The following is a 23,011-nucleotide window of genomic DNA, read 5'->3' on the forward strand; positions in this document are numbered from 1 at the left end:
TATCGTGCAAAATGTTGAAAAAATACGACTGTAGTACGAAACTCTTGGTGCGCGAGTCTGACTTGATCGGTTTTTTTCGTCGCGTTCAAATTGTTTCTGGCGGCTTTTGCTGTAATCTGCATTCAGCTTGACTTACAAATTGAAGTTTAAACTAAACATCTGTCCTAATTTAAAAAAAAAGAAGTATAATTCAACAATGTTTATTAAATGGATAATAATTATGGTTTTACGTTTACATCCAATAGGGTGACCTGATACAGGGGACCTCAACAATTTCGCGAACCATCATCTCAATATTTAAAACACCACATTTTTGTGCTAATTTAGCTGCCCACACATCTCCAAATTTAATTAAATTGGCAGGTCTACAAGTATTCTAATCCACAACACTTAACATTGTGAAAAGGATAGTAAATTTCGTAAAAAATGACTCCTCACGCGCCATTTTAACTCTATGGGTCAACTGTCATGTCAAAAGTACGGTTCACCTTTAAAATAAGGACTAAAATCGTACTTTTGACATGAAATTTGACACAAAAAGTTAAAATGGCGCGTTACGCGTTATATAGGTATGTAGTTCAGTAACCGGCAGGAAATATTGCACATTGAAACTTAGATATCAATAACGGTTTTGTAGAGCGTTGTCTCTGTAGTTGAGAGCTATAAAACGTCACATAGTTATGAATGACAGAGACAACGCTCTACGAACCAGAAATCTCTTTCTATAGTTCGATGTGCAATAACTACTTCCGCGCCGTTACCTGTACTACTTTTAGACCTGTCAGTTTAGTTTCGGAGTACACGAAGTTATTCTGAATGCTGGCCTTTTTATCAGACTCGAGAGAGTATTGCACTAACTATGTGCATACTGTGAGAGATTTCTGAGATGGACGGTCGCTTTTTACAACTGTATTTCAAAATCACTTTACAAAATTACGTAATTTATCAAAATCTTTAATACCTACTACTGCGAGGATAGAGCTTCCACGTCTATCTGGTCCTTGCACAGCTGGAAGGCGGCGAGCAGGGCAGCCAGCTCGATGCGTTCGCTGCAGCCGCTCGCCAGCCGGACTTCCGACTCCGCCATCTTTATTACCAGCTGTATCAGCACTGCCGGCGGGAATTTCACTGAAATAACATTCAACAATAAGGGACTTAATAAAGCAGGTGATCCCGGAAATGAACTTAATTTTAAATGTGAACACCAAGAAATCCAATGCTATTGGAAGCTGAGGTGAGCAGAGTGTTTCGAAAGAGAAGAGGTGTGTTTATCACTTATCTAGCCAACGGACCCAAGAACGATAACGATTTTTTTAACTACATAGGCTTGCCAAGTGCAATCACACCAAATAGTAGATGATGATGCAGCCTAAGGTGGAACGTGACTGTCTAGGAGTGTAAGTACGAAGTGAAGGCGCACGGCGCGGGCGCTTGTGTTTCACGCCATAGAGCACTATATCTACATTTCGTCTTTTCAGCGTTCTATCCGCACGCCCGGGACGCTTACTATATCAAATTAATTTATAGTAAACTTAATCTAACGAATAAATTGACGTTATGGCAGTTTTTATATTGGGAATCTGTCAAAATGTCAAATTTATCCGTTAGATAAAGTTTATCTGGCGGTTGTTACACGGGCCCATAATTGATAACATCAAACTTACCTCTTTGTATTATAGTGTGGATCTCAGTCAAAATGTCGCCGAGTGCTAAACCTTTTGCGATCTTCAGGTCCTGAATTTCTGTTACGTAGAAATTAAAGAAATCATTTAAAAATACAATTATTTTATGCATCGGTAACGTAAAGTGTAAGTTCGTACATAATACACAACACTAAATCTGTACTGTATCTGTGGGGGGTAAGGGGGTGCACTAACATCCGCCTGCCCAGCGTGGTCAGTATGGGCTTCTAATGAGCAGCGCCAACAGACAAAGGCCCCCAGTTCCCGGCAGCCCTGCTATTCCCGATTACGGTAAGGTGGTGGGGAGCGGGTGGATGAGGAAGGCTGAGGACCGTGTTTGGTGGCGTGCTCTTGGAAAGGCCTATGTCCAGCAGTGGACGCAAACAGGCTGATGGATTGGATTGGATTGGAAATCTGTACATTTAATTTGTTTTTATACAAAGTTGGAAAAGTAGGTGCTGGAGCTGTATACCGCCTCCCGCAAATCTAGACAATATTGTACATTAAAATCGACTATCTGTTGCGCGCTTTTAACTTTTGTGTTGAGAATTATACGAACTATACATTCATTCCGTGCCAGCTTCACTGTTTTATGAACCACCATTTGTGTCATGTGTCCAGGCTTTTCCGTGGATTTTTTTTATTAAAAATCCCGTAGAAACTCCCATTTTCCAGGATCTAAAGTAGCCAATGTCCGACCCGGGATGCATGCTATCTCTGTATCATATTTCGTTAAAATTGGTTAAGTAGATGTATCGTGAATGGCTAGCAGACACATTTCGCATTTACCTATAATAAATATTAAGTGTGGATTTGCTCACGAAGAATTGCGTTTTTATTTAGTCTATGGGTATCTTCTTCTTTAGCCTGGATTTCTTTTTCGCACTTTGACTATGTATAAAAAGTATTTCAAAGGATACTTTTAAAGCACGCAGCGAAGTCATTCTCGTTCAGAAGGCAGTTCAAAATAAAGTTGATATCAGATCGCAGCGGGTGTCCCACGCAAGTGTACACGTTGTCCTCGGTGACGTCACGGTACGCCAGCCACGTGCTCTGCAGAGTGTTGAGCACCTTGCGCATGTCGCCACCGGACAGCGTGAGAAGAGCTTTGATGCCATCCTCGGTGATTTTCACGCTGAAAACAGGCAATGCCTAGCTGATGGTCTCGACTTCGTCCGCGTGGATTTAGGTTTTTAAATTCCGTGGATTTTAAATTTCAGGGGTAAAAAGTAGCCTATGGCACTCTCCGGACCTTTAAATATATACATACAACAAATCATACCAATCCGTTGCTCCGTTGCGGCGTGCTTAAAGGCCAACCCAACAAACAAATACACTTTCGCATAATATGGGTAGTGAAGTGAGTGAATGATTGTGATTATATCTTAGTAAATTGTAAGTACGTTACGAAACATTTTTAGGGTCGTTAGTAGTAAAACTACAGCACATACATCTTCAGTAAATTTAGATCATAATATTATAAAATGTACTCTTTATATTGTGCATGCAAGGGCAGTGCAGCAAACTTCCTTATAAGACCCTGAATTAACACCCTTCACAGTTCATGAATCTTGTAATGATAAAGATGCCAAAGCATACCTACAGAAACTATCGTTCTTATTCGTTCCTATTTATTATTCAATAAAAGAAATGTTACTTTTTTGAAAAGAAGAAGTGCACTTTCTACCTGGGTATTTTTTGATAGAATCTGCTTTTCGAATCTTACTTACCCTTTAATACCCCTTCCAAGTTACCTTGCTTCCAACTTAGACTGCATTATCATTTACCACACCATTGAGATGCAGTCAAAGGTCTAAACTGTGATGAAATAAAAAATAGCGTTTGAAAGTAGTCCTACTTAATTAAATGTTACTTGTACTTATTTGCGAGATCGTCCTCGAAACCGTACGTAGGTGAGATTCCACGGACACGAACGAAGCGCTTAGATTCCTTGTTTATAATCCGAACCGCTACGAAGGAAATTATGGAACGACCTTCCGGCATCAGTGTTCCACTCCACTTTTAGTATGGGTATCTCTAAGTCAAGAGTGAATAGGCATCTTCTAGGCAAGCACGCTCCATCTTAGGCTGCATCATCACTTGCTTGCAGGTCTGATTGCAGCCAATCGCGCTAGTCTATGAATTTAAAAAAACTCACTTCTCCTTTTCAACAATCTCCTTCAAGCGCGGAACAATCTGTGTGTGCTGCAGCGGTGCAAACCGGAAGCGGGTGCAGCGCGACTGCAGCGCCGGAATTATCTTCCCCAAATAGTTACATATGATGCAGAAACGCACGTTCTCCGTGTACTTTTCTATTACTAAAAACAACAGATACAGTACTTAAATCTCTTAACTAAATTGACATGTCTAAATCTAGTGCCACCCTTTACTGCAGGGAGCATTAGGTATAAAAGAGAAAGCTATCCATTTTAATTTGGTTTGATGTTTAGATATTGTAGACAACTGAATTAGCCACAATTAGCTTATTAAAATAGTTCTAAAGAAATGGGCAACTAACTCCCCTAAGGAATTTCAAAAAATCCGAGAAATAAATTATGTAGGGTACCTTCAGCTCTAGGTCCAAAGATATGAACTGGGCACTGATGAGTCAGTCAGTAGGGAATTTTCGAAGCTAAAGCCTATAATTTATCATAGATCATGGAGCCTTGAACCCGCCAAGCTACTTACCTACCTATACTTGAACTTTGGTTTACTTTTAACCTAAGAATCGCAGGTTTTCTCGCAAGCAGAAAAACCATGTAAAAGCCCAAGAAAAATTATTTAAAAAATATGATCTCTAATATTTTGCCACTCCATTTCACACATTTTCGTGATAAATGACGTGAAGGTAGATAGGTATTACTGTAATAACGGTATTATATATATATATATAATTATATTTTCAAAGGATAATTTGAATTTCAAAGGAATTAAATAAAATGCAGGTAAATTGATATTCTTAAACATTTATTGGACACAACAAACGGATGAGGAAGCTTTTCTCTGAATTTTCCTTAACATTTTTCTATTCATAATCAAAGTATTTGTGGCGTCATTTGATGGTAAAGGCGGCTGTGCATTCGTTTCTGATATTTGTGTGTCAGTTGATTTCCTGTGAGCGGCGACCTCGACTGGCATTTTGACACCCAACACTCGAGCTATTAATTTTGAAAAGGCCGTGTTAACCTACAATCAAATAAAGTATAATTATATGTTGCGTGACAGCGGTTGGTTAATACGGGCGGTAATAGCTTAGGCATCTAACTAGCAGGAGGCTAACTGCGTTACGCACCCCAGTTAGCGAGGGTAGGGCAGATTTTATAAGTAGAAATCAAAGGTCGACTTGAAAATTAAACATCCCAAGTCCCAACACACAATAAACTCAGGTTGCGGCATACCTTCTTTTTATTTAAGTGATATATACATTATACATAGATAGTACTTGCCATCACTAACTAATGCAAAAAGTTATAGCCGAAAATTGTAACCGAAGCAGCTAATTAATTAATTTAATTAATTAGCTGTTAGTCTCGTTTAATTCTTAATTAGGTACAATAAAATTGATGAGTTTTGCGAACTTGAATTACTTCTAAATAAAGATCTACCCTAAAGTTTAGCCCTCTAACAAATAAACCTGGAATAGCGGTGGAATAGTTATACTCTGTTTTGTCTTTTTCCTTCAAATGTCAAATTACTGATGACAGAGAAAGACAAAACAGAGTATAACTATTCCACCGCTATTCCAGGTTTATTTGTTAGAGGGTTAGGGTTTAGCATAACCCTTTCTCTAATAAACAGAATAATAGTTGAAACATAAAAGTAGATACCATTTCTCCAGTCTTTGCCGAAACTTTAAAGTTTTCCAACAGATGTTCTGATGAGAGTTTTTGAACGCAAGACAGTCTGACGGCTCTTTGATGTTCTAAATCTGATTTGTTGCCAAACAAAGCCATGAGCGGCTTCTTCGGTTCAGATTCAAAGATATCTTTTATTGATTTTATCCACATATCCAATTTTTCAAAACTTTGCAAGTTTGTTAAATCGTACACGAATATCACAACCTAAAAAATTATATTCCATTTAGATCGGCAATAAATTAAATTAAATAAATTTAGGAACAGTAATTCTAACAATCTACAATCTTTCTCGTTGGTCATGTCCTTCATATTGGATTTGGCACGACATACACACAATATTTAGTACAAGTGAGGGTGGGTGTGTAAAGATCGAGGATTAGCCTAGACGGTCAGTTCCATCTACGTTGGTAACTATTTTTTCGGGAGTTCAATCCCGGGCACGCACCTGTAATTTTTCGGAGTTATGTGCGTTCTAAGCAATTAAATATCACCTGTTCAATCGGAAGGAAAACATCGTGAGAAAACTCGCATGCGCATGCCTGAGAGTTCTCTATAATATTCTCAAAAGTGTGTGAATCTGCACCGCCTTAAAAACACTTCAAAAGCACATAGCCTGGTCCTTCCGACTAAGAAACCAACGTTTAACCCAAATCACTAGGTTATCGCACCAACATAAAGACATGAAATCATAATCCTGTTAGTTGTCCGTATAGCTCACATCCGAAGCGTACAAGTAGTTAGGCAGCATGGTGGTGGCCAGCGCCGCGCCCGCCACGTCGCAAAGCTGCAGCGCGGCGGGGGGCCGCGCGCCCGCCCACTGCGCCGCGCTCACCTCCGCGCCCTGCGTGCCGCCCCACGACACGCCACTGCCGCCCAGGTACCGGTTGCAAATGCTACTCTATAGAACACAAATATCGCCAAGGTTTATCCATAGAACGACTAGTGATGCAAGGGAAAGACGAAGCACGCAGCAGATCACTCATAACTTGGACGGAACAATTATTTTTTAGTTTAGTTCATTTTTAGACTGAGTAGTTAGTATAAACTAGAACTAAAATAGGAACTAGATGGTGGTAAGTTTAATTTAGTCATGGGGCAGTAAAAACGAGTAAGTAACGAATATTTGGCGCTATTTCCATGTGCAAGAAGTAGGTAGAAGGAAAGATATATTAATAGAAGAAATGATTATTATTTTTGCTACTTTCAAATTTTAAAAATCATCATAAAAATATCGCATGAATAAATTGGCAATATTACTTACCTTTCCAGTCAAGGGTTCCCCAACTAGAGTAATTTTAATAACTTTTCCAGAGTTTTCTTCTTCTTCAGTGTCAGACATTTCTCATTGCCAAATTAGAAAATTTCTAAATGTTTTTACGATAAATTGTAATGTTCAGTTAAACACAAAAGTTTGAAACAACAGTGTTTTGAGAAGTTTTGTATATTACAGTCAAAATGTACTGTGTGCTAAACTCTGTTTGTATTCTTTGGTTACCATGGTTACTGCAAGTTATTTTAGGAGTAACAATTCTATATCATAATATCAATGAGTAACAGGTAACAGTGAAAATGAATTATTACCTCCACAAAAATTCTCCCCTTCAAATAAGTTTTCAAATATTTCAGTAGTTTTACTACTCATTTTTTAAAGTGTTCTACTCATTGTTTACACCATTTTGTAAAGTGGTGGCTGAGTTTATTGTGGGCTCTTCTCAGACGTGGGCGCATTTGGAGCCCTCGTAGCTTTAGTTTTAAGTTTACGACATTTATTATCACCCCTATATCATCTTGCTAACAAAATTCTGATCATCAAAAGGAGTAACATGTTACCTATTTTGAATAAATTATTTGCCTTTGCCTTCTTGAAAGAGTTAAAATTGTACACAATATATAACTGATACTAAAAATTTATTAATGCAAGAAGGTAAATAATGTTACAGCTTTCATGATTGTTTATTAACTCTCTTACTTGTATCTGGCACATTTTGAGACCTGCCACTTTAGTTAAGATTTGAGTATGAACCTTGAACAAATGAACACCAATGTTACAGTTATTTTTAATAATTTGAATGAATATTACTTACTTCGTCTTAATGCATTCTGTGCATCGTTGGTCATGGCGTCAGCTTCATCCAGAATAATCAGTTTTGGTCCCGCTTTAAAAATTGTTCTTGTGGAAGCAAAACTCAAGATCTGCCCTCGCACAATCCCTATGCCTCTGTCATCTGATGCATTAAGTTCTAATACCTGCAAATTACAAAAAGTCAAAGCTTTACTTTGTTTATAGTTTTTATTACTTGAAATATCCATAAACTTTAAATAAGTAAAAAAAAATTGAAGCCAGAGATACAGATTCAGGATCTGCTCCAAAATCCATACTAATATTATAAATGCGAAAGTGTGTCTGTCTGTCTGCTAGGCTTTCACGTCTATCCATTCAACCGATTTTGACGAAATTTGGTACAAAGATAGCTTGCATCTCGGGGAAGGACATAGGATACTTTTCATCCCAGAAAATCTAAGAGTTCTCACGGAATTTTAAAAAAAAACCTAAATCCACGCAGTCGCGGGCATCATCTAGTATTAAATAAAAGTAAAAAATAAAAAATTGTATTTACTTAAGTAAGTGAAGTAAATTTCGTCTTTTATGTATATCATTTTCAAATTTAATCTTTAATTCACTGTGGGAGTTCAATAGCATTTGTACAGTACCCTGCAGGAAATATTGCACTTGGAACTTACAAGAGATAACGGTTTCATAGTCTGTCATTAAGCTCAACAAAACATCACATAGGTATGAGTGACAGAGACAGGGCCGGCCCAAGCATATTCAGCGCAGGGGTGCAAAAGTTAGCCTTGGTCCGTGGGCCTGTGGCATTTTGCCCGGCTGGCTATGCTCGCGGCTCTGCTGGCGTGGTCTCAGTGTAGTAGGTACCTATCGAAATTTATGGCAGTCACCTTGCGCTCCCTAGGACCCTGCGCCTGGGTGCACCGCACCCCTTGAACCCCCGGGTAAAGACGGCCCTAGACAGAGACACTGTGAAGCAGAAATCTCTATTTAAAGTTTGATGTGCAATATTTCCTGCTACTGTAACTATTAGTGTTAAATTACTAAACAGGTAGTTTGTAAATTGACATGACAATTGTGAAAAAATATGAACCAATAATTGTGTCAGATTATTTCTTACCATAGAATTAAACTGCTGGGGTCTGTACATTTGTCTGGCACATGCAAGGATAGTGGATGTTTTGCCAGTACCAGGCGGTCCATAGAACAGTAAATGAGGCATCTGATTTTCTTTCATAAATTGACTAACTAAAAATATGAATAAAAACATTTTGTACACACATTACTATGAAGGCTGAGCGTTTCTTTTGAAAACATGAAATACTAAAACTAGCGTAGCCAGCAGGTCTAACTTTCCAGTTTATATATTGTAAGATAGTAGGACGTAGGTAGGTAGTTACCACTCAGCTAATATCAAATAGGTACCGTTAACTTTTAAAATTCACCAAGTTCTCCTTTGCCTAAACAAAGTCTAGCATTATATTCTGTTCGTCTTTATATTTATAAAACGAAGTCACTAGGTAAGTAGGTACAATAGAATAAGATATGTCCCTAGTTGAAAATGTTCTAAAAACTTACTTGTTTGAATGATATCATCGTGGGACACTAAGTCTTCTAATTTAGACGGGCGATATTTCTCAACCCTGAAAGAAATAATAGGTATAATACTTTTATTGAAGAGGTGTTCTTATTTTTTAACCGACTTCAAAAAAAGGAGGAGGTTCTCAATTCGTCGGAATCTTTTTTTTTGTATAAGGTATGTACCTACCTATTTGAACTTAGTCAAATTTTAAAGAAAAAAGTACCTACTTACCATGGCAAATTTTTACTAACTTCTCCAACAGTCATACTCGTTTGAATTACTAATATTTATTACACAAGAAAGTTAAACAAATTATTAGAAAAGAATTCTAATTCACAAAATGCGCCAAAACTTTCGTTGATTTATTTTGACAAGTTACTTTGACCACAGACCAATAACTTATAGGATACAGACCGCTAACTCCATAGACGATGTTTGTTTCAGTAGTAAGGGGAAGTGGGAGGCAAGGAATTTATATAACAAATTGTCATTGTAGTAGTGATTGTCTGTCTCACATTTTATTGGTTTTTACTATGAGAATCCACAGGACCATCTCTTTCTAACTTTATATAATATATAGCAATTATATGCCCGGATTGTCGTAAATTAGGGATGGCGTGACAGCAGGAAAACCGTAACTTTTTAGTGATGTCCTTTTTACAGATTTTAACGGTTTTGCTATTAATTACCGATTTTCAGTATTTATCGGTAATCCTACTAATAATTATTTAGGAATTTAGTTTTTCAAAAGAAAAATCAAACAAATTTATCAAAATATAAAAACTTTATTTAGAATAAATAATAAGCGACTCTACCACCGGTTCGGAAAGCAGATTCTATTGAGAAGAGCCGGCAAGAAACTCAATAGTTGCTCTCTTTTTTGTAGTGTATTACATTATTTTAAGACTTGTATTCTATTTTAATTCTAAAGATTTTAGGTCTAAAATAGTTTTGTACCAGCTAAACAATGATGGGTTTGGATAGATATAACGCATGCTGTAGGTGCATATTTAAGTCAGCAGAAAGTGTATTGACATTATATAAGTCTTATGCAGGGTGCACATTTAATTAATTAATTATCTTTGCCATATTTAGTTGATACAAAATACATAAAATGAATAATACAATAAATTTATTCGATCAATAGAAATGTCATCCTAAAAATAAGTGCAACCTCATAGTGCAACCCGCGCAACCGCCTCAACCCCTTGCACAGCTTAATCAATCTTATTATTTTTAGGTCAAAAAGGTTTTAAGGATCGTTACATTACATGAGTGTGAAAATCATACATTTGAAAACCACGCGTGTTACTTGCAACTCCGCACCACTAAAACTGTGGTTGCACCATCAAGCATATTTTTAGGATGATTGTAATTTTTTCATCCCAAAAACTCGAATTTTTAAATTATAATGATAAAGATTTATACAATACAAAATCACTGCAACAGCCAGAGCTTCAATGAGGATATCAGCTGTGTTTTAAAATATTTACGAAATTAGATGATTATGCTTCTATTATAAAATAAGAACAAAAAGTTTTTTTCCAAAAAACATATTAACTTAGAAAACTAATAAGTTTTGAAGTAGGTATTCAAAATATTACTTTAGAATTATAAGTGATTGCACAGGCGGATTGCGAGTTTTATATATATACTAGGTATTTAACATTTTACTTATGTGGTTAAGAATTTAGAAGCGCTCAATGAGGCTATAATTTAAAATATTATACTAGATAGATACATTATGAACCTGTCAGTATGCTGTATAACATATTATATTGGAGTGCAATCATCATCACATCAAAAGAAAAGTCTCGATTTACTGACTGACTCATCAACACCCAGCCCAAACACTTGGACCTAAAAAGTTGAAATTTTTGAAGCGAAATGCAATTTTCTAAATTACCACGGGATAGAGAATAAAGAGAAATAGAATTCCACCTGAGTGAAGCCATGGCGTGTCAGTTAGTCTGCGAACGGAAATGGCAAAATGATACGACTTTAATGTTGTTCAAGAGAGATAAAATAATAAAGTTAATCTTAATATATAAAAGGAAAAGGTGACTGACTGACTGACTGACTGACTGATCTATCAACGCACAGCTCATACTACTTGACCGATCGGGCTGAAATTTTGCATGCAGATAGCTATTATGACGTAGGCATCCGCTAAGGATTTTTAAAAATTCAACCCCTAAGGGGGTAAAATAGGGGTTTGAAATTCGTGTAGTCCACGCGTACGAAGTCGCGAGCATATGCTAGTGAACATTAAAACATCAATTCAAACTTTTAACAGTGGCTTAAAACCTTAATTACTTTTGCGACGTACAGTTCTATAGCTTGCGCCTTTAGTAACTTTTGTCGCAATCAAATTTTCCATTTCCTTTCCCTTTTTTCTCGAATCAACATTATGTATTCTTCTATTGAAGTTAATACACCATTGTCTAACTTGCATTCTTATTACGAACAACCAAAAAGCTTTTAAAAAATCTGATTTATGCTCAACACAATCAAACCAAGATGTATTAATTTGTTCGAATTTGTTAATTAAATCTGAATATATGTAAACCTTACATATGTCTGGCAAAATTTTTTCAATGATAGATATACAATCCCATACCAGGGACAACAATTGATTGGATGGGTAGTACAATTTTTTGTTACTTGAATCAAATTCTTTCATTTCAATTAAAGTATGAAATGATTTAATTTCGTTAGACAATAGTGTATTTCGGCAATTTGGGCATTGCTCACAATTTAACTTTGGAAATAAATACCGACAAACTGCGCCGGCAATATAAGACAAAGCATTCGTTTGAAAAACGTTTTCAGGTGGAACACATTCTTCAATAAAATTTACGTTATGAATATCAGAACTGTAATCAACAAATCGTGTATCAAGTTTTGGTCTACTTACCAAATTACTTAGAGTACCGAGCATTTTATCACTATCGGCGGCGCAATTCGCATACAGAGATTTCCCGGTTGTAATGTTATTGATCAACAATGTTTTGAACAATGAAACAAAATTATGACAGTCCGGGTGTGTGCTAGAACCACCCTGACCTCTAATCTGAGAAAAGAAATTTTCCAGGGGATCCTGGTTTAAACGCGTCAGACTCAAAAATTTAATGCCTGAGATTAATCTAAGATCTGACCAAAGATGTTTTATAGTTTTAATGTCGTGTATAAAATTTCTTAAACACAATGGCTTACTTTCTCTTGAATCTGACGCATCGAATTTCATTGATTCTAGTTTCTTCACTGCTTCATTCCAAAAATCAAGATGAGTTGAATTTATAGATAAAGAATTACATAGGTCAGTACTGGAATAGCCGGAGGAGTTCAGGCTGCTGAATAAATTATGAATCAATAAAAGGATCTCAGCAGTGAAAAGTCCATTATCAATGTTTACAGATGGAGGACAATAACCATGTTCCAGTTGTAGTTGACGATAAGTGTTCATCTGTATTCTTAAGCTGTGGGCCACATCTCTGCTGAAGACTTGCGCAGCAAGTTTCACCTGTAATGCATAGTTATTTTTTATTAGATATGTTAATAAACTAAATTTGATAATGCTATTTAGATTTAAAGTAAACATTTCCGTTGTACACAAACTCTAAGCTAAACTAAAATGGTACGTCTAAATCTATTGCTATCCCTTTCATAATGTTGCTTGCGGAAAAGGAAAGCACTAGATTTAGACCAGTTAATTTAGTTTAGTTTAGAGATTGTGTACTAGAGAATCGGCCCAATTGGGCTTAAAATATAATTAAAGAATTTAAATGAGTGGGTTGGAAATTCATAAGGATTCAAATTTTTGTTTAAAAAATTATCTTCTATGCTCATAACTATACTATCCTCAACCTAATTATCCTAATCCTAATAATATTATAAATGTGAAAGTGTGGATGTTTGGATGTTTGTTACTCAATCACGCAAAAACAGCTGAACTTTAAATGATAAGCAAGCTTGGGAATGAGTTGCTTAACGACTTTGTGATAGTTCTAATAAGTTTCAATAATTTTGTAAAGTGGTGATAATAAAAAGAATACCCGGCTGAGTTTGTTGTGGGCTCTTCTCAGACCTGGGCGCGTTTGGAACCCTCGTAGCTTTAGTTTTAAGTTTGCGTTATAATTATCACCACTATATTATCTTACAAATCTAACACTATACCAGACAATCAATAAGAGTAATTTATTACCTATTTTGAATAAATCATTTGACTTTGACTTTGACTTTGACTTTGAACGGCTTTGGATGAAATTTGGAATGGAGATAGATTATACCCTGGATTAACACATAGGCTGCTTTTTATCCCGGAAAATCAAAGAGTTCCCGCGGGATTTTGAAAAATGTAAATCCACGCGGACGAAGTCGCGGGCATCACCTAGTATGCTCATAATTATCTTCGACACTATTGGGCGCCGACCCTGGTTATTGGTACTTCTTGTTTTCATGGTGTCTATGTGATCATGTGATGAGAATTTTGTAAGCTGAAACTTAAAATGGACCAACAACAGGGTCTACAACCCATAGTTTCGGAGATAGTGCTTTCAAAAACGTGATCACATAGACACCACGAAAACAAGAAGTTTTAGTACCAACAACTAAGGTCTGCGCACCGTAGTTTTATTGGATTTTTCCATGGCAAGGACATTATCACAAAGCTATTGTTACAAAGCAAAAGTTACTTGCCTTCATCTTGTCATATGAATTTGGTTTCACATGTTTGTCTGTTAATTTGGTAGACCACCCAACACCTGCCACACCATCAACAGCAAACAGCTTCTCAATGTAGTCCCACTGAGCACGCTGACTCCCGATGAGCAAGTCCTTCTTCTGAAAATTATTGCGGAAACATTTGAGTAAATGTGGGACATCATATATATGATATATTTTGTTTCCTTCGATGACATAATGTATTATATTACACCCATCGTTGCCACTTCGAAGTAAATCTTCGCGTGCATCAGCTATTAATGAGTTTATCGCAGCAACATTGGCAGAGCCTTGATCTGATACTGTTGATCTCAAAACAAATCCTGTCTTTAATATTTCCTTAGTTAGTTCTTTAATAATGTTTTTTAGAAAGAAGGTTTTAATTCCATCTCGTACAAAATAAAATGCTATAGGTAGCTTCCAAGGTAAAAATATGCCCCGTAACATAAACACTAAAACTTTGTCAGCAACATTGTTAGTGCGTTCACCACCTCCTAGATCTTCAAATCCTTCAATAACACCGGTATGAAAATTAAAAAATAAATTTTTGTTAATTGCCATTTCGTCAAACAGCAATACACATTGTAACCCCATACAATTTTTATTTTTAGCAGCATCTGCCAAATGCTGAAAAATAAAATCATTAATACCTGGTCTTAAAGGTATATTATTTAATATAGAGCCTATAGTGGATTGAGCTGGTAATCTTAATCTTTTTTGCAAATATCTGTAGCACCTTGGACTTAATTTATATAAAGAAAGCGCAAAAACTTTTTCTTCGTTAGTGTATCTAGAACCTCTAGATTTCACACCAGATAGTCGTAACTGTGAATCTACTAATAATTTGCCGAAATTACTCAAAATAGGATATTTTGTGATAAAGAATTTTATTTTATCAGAAACTGTTTGCACCTTTGCCTTAAACTTATTATATCTGATAGTCATGTTCCGTAATTTTATTTTTAATGTTTTATTACCCTGACGTAGCTTCTGCTTACGAGGGGTTTCTTGATTTTTATCTAAACGTACTCTAGGAATTATGTCTGGCTTTTTATGATGAGATCTAGAATGTGTTCTTTTACGTTTTGGTGTAGTCTGTAAAGCAGACCCAACTTCAGAAGGCATAGGATCAGACGGTATCAAAGTTGTAGCCTGTGAATTGGACACATCCTCTGAAGAGATGGGATCAAATGGAATGGGACTTGGAGTACGCAGAGCAGACACATCCTGAGAAGGCATGATATCTGACAGGATGGAACTTTTAGTCTGTAAAGCAGACACATTTTCGGAAGACATGGGAACAGACGGAATGAAACTTTGAACATCCTCAGAAGGAAAGGTTGTCTGTGAAGCAGATACCACTTCAGAATGCATGGACTCATGAGGAGCAGGACTCAGTGGTTGTGAGTAATGAGTAATAGAAGTTGTTGGCTCTAAAATAGACTGCTGAATTAAATCTGGTGACTTCTGTTTGTCAGGAATCGGGATATTTGGCAAGGGGTTTACTAAATCAATAGGACTTAAAATAACAGAAGCTTGCTCATTCTTACTTTGGTTGTCTGATTGTGAAGTCGATGGGATATCGACTATGTTAACATCGAAGGGTTTACCACGCTGTAAAGGGGATATCTCTAGAAATTTGTCAATTTTAAAATGTACTGGTTTAGTACCTTTTAGGGTTTTTAGTTTAGTTTTAGGGTTTTTAGAAGACTGTGTAATATGCAAATTCAGCGTGGGAATTGAATCTTTTGTCAATCTATTATTTACGATATACCGAGGTAAGAAATGGGATTCGCAAATCCTGACATTTTCTAATTGCCTAAGGGAGTACTTACGCAAATATGGACAGTTAAACAACCATGCCTTCCATCTAGTTGTGTCGGTAAAAGGTACGGCGTGTAAATGTAAGGTGCTTTTACACTTAGGTACACTACACTGCCTCATATCGGATAAAAAGGATACTAGGTAGGTATTTAGAAACACTAACAATTATTACTAAGCCTAAATTAGGTAGGCAAGTTTAAAGAGCACATCCACTATATCTCTAAATTAAAACAATCCCTTAAAAAACTGAAAATAGAAATATAAAACGAATATCCTGTTATAACTGCAGCACACTTCCAGGTTTAAACCACAAGGTTTACAACTCTCGCAATAGGAGAAAAATTAAGTTTTTTAGGTTAGGTTATAAAATCTCTCAAAACCGACATCACGTTTTTATTTTGAAATTCTATGTAATGAAAGCCGATTGGAGCTAATCACCGACCAATAATATTCGAGCAATCTTGAGAGAGTGTGCTGTATGTACATGTGCCTTTAATACTGTGACAGAAGGGCTGGCTCATTTTTTGCGCAGCGGATCAGCCTGGCTGTCCAGCGCGGAAATGCAGCCAGTATTCTTGGCACCATTCCACGCGGTCATGATTTATATAGTAATTAGATAAGGCTAGCTTTAAGTTTTATTGTATTAAAAAAAAAAAAAAAAAAATACTGTGTGAGTGGAGCGAGATAGTCCTGTGGATTTCGAAAGAGGAATAGAAAGTGCGAAAGAAATGGACTGATGCATCTTTTATGGCCCTCAGTTGACAGGGCCTGACTTTGACAATGACATTTGATGACAAATAGCAGTTAGTTAACTGTTGACTTTTTTAACTGGCTTTCCAGCTCTGGATTCTAGATCTTTTGAGCTGACTATATACTATCAACTTAACCGATCAACAATATTTGTATTAAACGTTTTTTATGTGAAAACAAGTAAATACCTAACTCATGAGAAATACAATTACGCCACGAATTCTCAAAGTTTATTTCGCAAATAAAGTTGCATGCCTTGTATTGTATTCTTGAAAAAAAAAACAGTTACACGATAAGGGAAAAAAATAGGTTAGCTACGTCTTTGTTTATCACATTAGTAACTTTATCTGTGCTCTTTTTAGTGAGAATGAGAAAGCAAACGTTCCTATATTTATTACTCTATCTACGATCTCTGGACATACCTAGATTTTGGTGATTTGAAGATTCCTTGGTATTTTTAAAAACCTTCCACGCGAACGAAGTTGCGGGAATCATTTAGTATTATTATAAAATAAAACCACTGAGGAGTTATATCATATTTTATTTTATTGGTTTCAATATAGTTAATTCTTCAGAAAATAACATTTTACTTAATAAACATTACATCTTTAGTCCGGATTCAGGAATAATTATTACATGATAATAACTAGTACCTATATAACAGTCTATAGTCGAGTCGGACATAAAATACTTAAATTGTGTCCTTACATAAAACACATTTTCACTTTAAAATTTTAAAACTTATCTTGTCCCTGTTTTAAAAATAAGATCTTGAAGTTTGACAGTATAAGAACAAAAGTTGCATAGAGTGAGCATTTCATTTTTAGTAAGTATAGCTCATTGATCCTAAGGTAACATAACAATATGCATAACTTTCACACTATAAACACAAGACAAACAAACTGCTGCGTGTGTGGAAGCCATCCAGAAAACAGTAGTCAAACTCAAAATATAAATAGTCATAGATAGAGAAAATACAATGCGTGAGAACGAAGAACGTAGATGTGACTGTGTTCAATAGACCAATGAGGTTAACGTTAGTCGTTAGATGCCATGTCAATTTTATCACGTCATTTAATAATAATCTGATTGGTCGTTCGAAACGCACAAGTCCCTACTCTGCTCCGCTCGTCTCCGCTTCAGTGGACGCACCCAGAACTATTTGTCAAAACTTATTTTTAGGGTTCCGTACCTCAAAAGGAAAAAAGGAACCCTTCGATAGGATAGGATCACTTCGATTTCTGTCTGTCTGTCGTGTCTGTCAAGGAACCTATAGGGTAATTCCCATTGACCTAGAATCATGAAATTTGGCAGTCTTATGGCACACGTAATGGGAAAACAAATGAAAACCGTGAATTTGTGGTCACATTACAAAAAATAATAATGTGTTCATAAACAGATAATTAGTATTTTCAACTTTCAAAGTAAGATTAATATACCTTGTGGGGTATCACATGAAAGGGCTTACCTACTTGTATATTCTAAAATAGATTTTTATTTATTTTTATGCATAATAGTTTTTGACTAACTTATCCCCGCGACTTCGTCCGCGTGGACTACACTAATTTCAACCCCCTATTTTACATTATGGCCCTCACACGAGCAGCTGTTTCGGAGTCGTAATCTTTATCGAGATGTTAAAATAGTACCAAGTATGTAGTTATAGTCCGCGACAGGTTGAGGTACGAGGCGGGGGGACGCCCCGCACACCCGCACGTCGCCCGCACCGGGTAAGCGCGGGGGTTGTGTGGGTGTCGCGTACTATACGTCATGACAGTTATTTTAAATCTAAAATGCCAAGGTCATCTGATCAAACATAGATACTATGTTCATCAGATGACCATGGATTTAACCTAACAAGTTTTTAATAATTACAAATGTATTGTAAAACGTTGTATGAAGAATGGATACACATACGCATTGAGAATTACAGCCGAGGCGCCAATTTTAATAACCGAGCCGAAGCGCAGAGATCATGCCGCACTTGTAGCATGTATAACTATTAAAATTACACCTACATTTAATACAGAATCATCTAGAACATCAGTGCAAAACGCACGTTGTGCTACAATAGACGGGATTCGTGTGACGTCCCGAAACTACTTGATTAGCGAACAGCCAACCAACGGAAATAATGTAAAATCTCTCTACCTAACAAGATTTATGAGACATGAGGTATTTTCAAATGTTAATTTCTAAACACCTCATTTTTTAGGCTTTATCTAGAGGACAGAGTCAGAACCGTCCACCATAGCAGAGTGAACTAGAGTAAGTGAACTCTCTGTCTGAATCGTACTTGGCTAGTTTTTTAGATCAACAGATTAAGCACTCCATGTGTACAAGTATGTCCATACTTTAAGAGTACACGTATTAGCGTAAATACGTAACGCTAGCAACACACGATCATGTTTACCGGCCAAGTTTGCATGACATCATGCATACTTGAAGCCATTTATCGCGTATGGCTAGCGTAGTAATATACCGATCTCTTTGTATAAAATTAAAAATGTCTACTTAACCAAAGATAATATATACAAGTAAGATCGCTAACGTCATACATTCATTTAAAGCTTGCGTAAAACTCCTTTAAGTCGCCGGTACCTTGTAGGTCAACTCCTTATAGTGTGATGGCATTATTGTGCAAGCTAAAATGTGAGTTATCGAATTTATTTAGTGCCATCTATCGAACAGCTGATGAAACTCAATTTTATTTAGAGCCAACTCAAATTTTAATTTTTTTATGAAGCACATGACGTCTTGGCTCAGCGGTCCTTTTTTGATTTTTTGACTTTTTTTAAAATTTCATTAAGATGAAAATTTGAGTCTACTTAATGGGGACATAACAACATAAGAACAATTTTTTAATACTTGTCACATTTTTTTTAATATCCATACTCCCATACTTATTATTATAAATGCGAAAATGTGTCTGTCTGTCTGCTAGCTTTTCACAAACGAAAAGAAATAAAAGCACTCAGAAATTTGTAACACACCGTCAAATTCAACCGTCACCAATCCAAAGGCAAAATAATAATTTTATTTTCAAGTAACAAGTCATTTTGTTACGCCATCTACTGGAATTTTGTAATACTACTTCAGCTATCCAAAGCAAAAGATAGAACTTGCTATGGATATCGTAAAGTTCAATGAGTCAATAATTAAAATTAAGAATTAGCTTTTTCCGATGGTGATGTTGTGAAAATTTTGTATTTTGTTACTAAATATAAATAAATTTGATGAACCAGACAAGTAAAATATGATATTTCGTCAAATCCATAAAAAATATATTTCATACGAACCAAGTGACGCCATCTAGTAATAGTCTTGAACTAGTTACAATTTTAAATAGAGAGTGAGCGATCTGTACTTGTTTAATATATTATCTTTGACTTAACAGAAATATAAGAATAAGAAAAGCCTTTTTATAGTCAATAGTTGATAGCAACCTGAAGATTCACAATTGACTTTTTACGTGTTGTTCCATATGTACCCTCGTCACGCCCTCCTTCGACTGACTCTCGAAGATTGCGGACGCCGCTTCCCAGTTCCACATGATTCTATTGCTGTAAGCACTGATCATGTCTAAACGCGCTTCTTCGGGGAATTTGTACTCGCTCATTGGTTTTTTGTCTGGCCCCATACGGAAGTAATACCTGTATCCAGTCTTCTTTGAAATTAGTGCCACCCACGGTTCTAATAGAAATAAATATTTATTGAGCAAAATGTTATACAGTGTGTTTTAGGGTTCCGTACCTCAAAAGGAAAAACGCAACCCTTATAGGATCACTTTGTTGTCTGTCTGTCAAGAAACCTACAGGACACTTCCCGTTGACCTAGAATCATGAAATTTGGCAAGTAGGCGGGTCTTATAGCTGGCTTTAGGGGAAAAATCTGAAAACCGTGAATTTGTGGTCACATTACACAAAAAAAATTAAATTGTGGTCATAAACTAATAATTAGTATTTTCAATTTTCAAAGTAAGATAGCTATATCAAGTGGGGTATCATATGAAAGGGTTTCACTTGTACATTCTAAAACAGATTTATTTTTAGGTATAATAGTTTTTGATTTATCATGCAAAATGTCAATAAAATACGATTGTATTACGGAAACCTCAGTACGCGAGTCTGACTCGTACTTGGCCGGTTTTTTTTAACTGGGACAGTATGGGGAAATCGAAAACCATAGGAGATACATGGAAACTGTCCTAGGAACCTTTAGGTCTTTTTTTGTGAAAACAATTTTGGCATAGTCAATTTTTTGGTCAAGCGTGTGGAGGTGTCCATAAAAGTCAATCAAATCAACTAAATTTTTTTTAATGCCGTTCGACTCGTTTCTTGTAAAATCGGGACAGCAGAAGTTGGTCAAAAAGTACATATTTTTTCATACTATATGACGACGCAATGTACTAAAACATCATAGTCGAACTAAACACTTACTCATGCACAAATCATTCAAAAAATGTTCCATAATTGAATTTCATGACGATAGGTACTATGTATTATAAAGATGGGCGTTATTGGCTATTTCTGGTAACGGTTAATCATCTGCAGTTATTTAGTTTCAATACCAATATTGATAACCGTTGCCGAATATCGGTATCAGAGTTGTGTTTCAACTAATTTAATATGCGCAACGCACAGCGGTTTCCGTTGTAGTAACTAAGCTAGCTGCCGTATCAATACCGTCTGTATAGCTAGCGCGCGCATATTCACTAAAATAAAACCAATTTTACTTTCATGAATATCGTGAAGTAATCACAACCTTAAGTTCATAGCAGCAAAGTTTAATTATAATGATCATTGACATAGGTCAAACTATAGTGGACGCCTGCACGAATAGTTTGCCACAATCCAGTTAACCAAAAACATTTCACGAAGATTGATAAACCAAAGAGGACCTTATCTCTATTATTCTAAGGCTAACTGTATTAAAATTGATAGATCAAAGTGTAATGGACAAGTACTTGTACAGTTAAGCCTTAGCTTAATAGAGATAAGGTCGGCTTTGGTTTATCAAGTTCTTAGTTACTAAGCCAGTAGCCAATAACCGCTCCTTCTCAGCTTTCAGTGAAAAAAAGAAAGAGAAGGCATAATTATTGCGTTTTTAGTTACCAAAAAACCAAACAATGCATTGTCAGTTGCCAGTTGGCAGCGTTGCGTTGTCAGGTGGTTCGTCATAGATGTTAGCTGATAACCGTTGTTAGCTACGACAATAACGCTATGGTACGCTATAGGCACGGCAGCGGTTTTCAGTTAAGTTAAGCTATAGCGGACACATGTCTACTATGTAACCTAGGGGTTACGGAGCTAGTTCAACATAAAAATAACCCTGGCCATATACCTTTGATTTCTTTTATAAAGAGCAGTGAGCCGACAGTGGTGAACATTTGCTGCCTGTCGCCGCGCTTGGGAATGTCGACGGTGAGCGCCTGCTTGATCCTCTTCATGGCGCGGTACTCGAGGTTGGCCACCGCCGACGGGAAGGTCTCGAGTGTGAAGAACCTCTTGCATCGTAACGGTATCACTTCACTGTTGCCCGCCTTCTCCAGAGCGTTGCAGAACAAGTTACATTGATTAACACTGTAATAGTTCCAAACAAGTATTGTACTATTTTTGTATTTGAAAAGACTGTCTAATATGATAAGGTGAAGTCTAAGGCTACTCTTTTACAAATTGATTAAATGACTGCTAAACTATTTCAGTTTGGAAGGTATAATAATAAGTAATAACAGACAATTCTATTAAATAAACTTAAATCTAAATTAAAAGTAAAAAAAAAACATTGAATTAAAACTAAAATAAATCAAATTAAATCTAAAACCTGTCGAACATTAATTTTGTTTTTTTGGCAATAACATTAAAACGCATTCGACTAGGCTGATATTTAAGTGGGAGCCACTAAAACTGTAAATAATATTTTCGAAATATGGACTTTTTTATAATAAAAGCTATTTTTATTTTGCTAAACAGTGTGGCTAATTCTATTGTACACAAACAAAACTGGCAGCCATGCTACATAGCCGAAGACAGGGTCTTCTCCGGTTGGTCAAGCGGAGGTGCGGGCCTCGAGGCATGGCCTCCTTGTGCGTTGTGGTCTTTGTGGTGCATCCACAGTCCGACAGATGTCGCCGGGTCGGCCAAATCCGGCAGCATGTGTGGAATGTGGATGCACCTTTATAGAACCAGTAATAGTAACACACCGGTCGGTGAGCGAGCAGGACGACACGTCGACCCCGCCCAGCATCATGGCGTCGATGACGTGCAGTGCTTTGGTGTGCATCTGCTTGCTGCCCAGCCCGACGTACTCGCGTACTATCTACGAAAATAAACTAACTATATCATCACCATTATTAAGCCTGGGCTCGACCGCGAAATGGTTAGACAAAAATGAGTTGGCAGAGTTTTTGGCAGTAAGGAATTTTTAAAACAAAAATGAGCCAAGTTGCCGGCGGTGTGTTGCAAAATTATATGAAGACTTGAGCTCCTATACTTTATATTTTTACCTATATTTCCAGGAAATTTCT

The 23,011-nt window shown here is 36.5% G+C and overlaps 2 protein-coding genes and 1 long non-coding RNA gene across 4 annotated transcripts in view; all 3 read right to left on the minus strand.

The window, feature by feature from the left end:
- Positions 1–171: 171 nt before the first annotated feature.
- RfC3 (replication factor C subunit RfC3) overlaps positions 172–23,011 on the minus strand; it is a 32,962-nt gene continuing 10,122 nt past the window's right edge. Inside the window, exons 13-22 of one of the 2 annotated variants that reach the window (XM_069503316.1) lie at positions 22,688–22,803; positions 21,829–22,067; positions 19,944–20,178; positions 9,186–9,250; positions 8,728–8,855; positions 7,624–7,786; positions 3,841–4,000; positions 2,603–2,817; positions 1,665–1,742; positions 172–1,128 (exon numbers count right to left, since the gene is read on the minus strand). In XM_069503316.1, coding sequence (XP_069359417.1) covers positions 965–1,128; positions 1,665–1,742; positions 2,603–2,817; positions 3,841–4,000; positions 7,624–7,786; positions 8,728–8,855; positions 9,186–9,250; positions 19,944–20,178; positions 21,829–22,067; positions 22,688–22,803 — 1,563 coding nt within the window. In that variant the 3' untranslated portion in view covers positions 172–964. Of the gene's footprint in view, positions 1,129–1,664; positions 1,743–2,602; positions 2,818–3,840; positions 4,001–7,623; positions 7,787–8,727; positions 8,856–9,185; positions 9,251–9,420; positions 9,561–19,943; positions 20,179–21,828; positions 22,068–22,687; positions 22,804–23,011 lie in introns of those variants that run through there. The other variant, XM_034976118.2, reaches the window with a different exon arrangement.
- On the minus strand, positions 4,632–7,613 carry LOC117988853 (ras-related protein Rab-28-like). Its single transcript, XM_034976121.2, has 4 exons — positions 6,801–7,613; positions 6,258–6,437; positions 5,510–5,743; positions 4,632–4,868 (listed from the first exon to the last, which is right to left on the minus strand). Exons 1-4 carry the CDS (start codon positions 6,876–6,878, stop codon positions 4,650–4,652), a joined length of 711 nt encoding a protein of 236 aa, XP_034832012.1. The 5' UTR covers positions 6,879–7,613; the 3' UTR covers positions 4,632–4,649.
- On the minus strand, positions 10,811–16,226 carry LOC138403361 (uncharacterized). Its single transcript, XR_011237629.1, has 2 exons — positions 13,888–16,226; positions 10,811–12,712 (listed from the first exon to the last, which is right to left on the minus strand). It is a non-coding gene; the product is annotated as an uncharacterized lncRNA (long non-coding RNA).

This window comes from Maniola hyperantus, chromosome 15 (assembly GCF_902806685.2).
Source record: "Maniola hyperantus chromosome 15, iAphHyp1.2, whole genome shotgun sequence".
NCBI classification, from domain to species: Eukaryota; Metazoa; Arthropoda; class Insecta; order Lepidoptera; family Nymphalidae; genus Maniola; species Maniola hyperantus.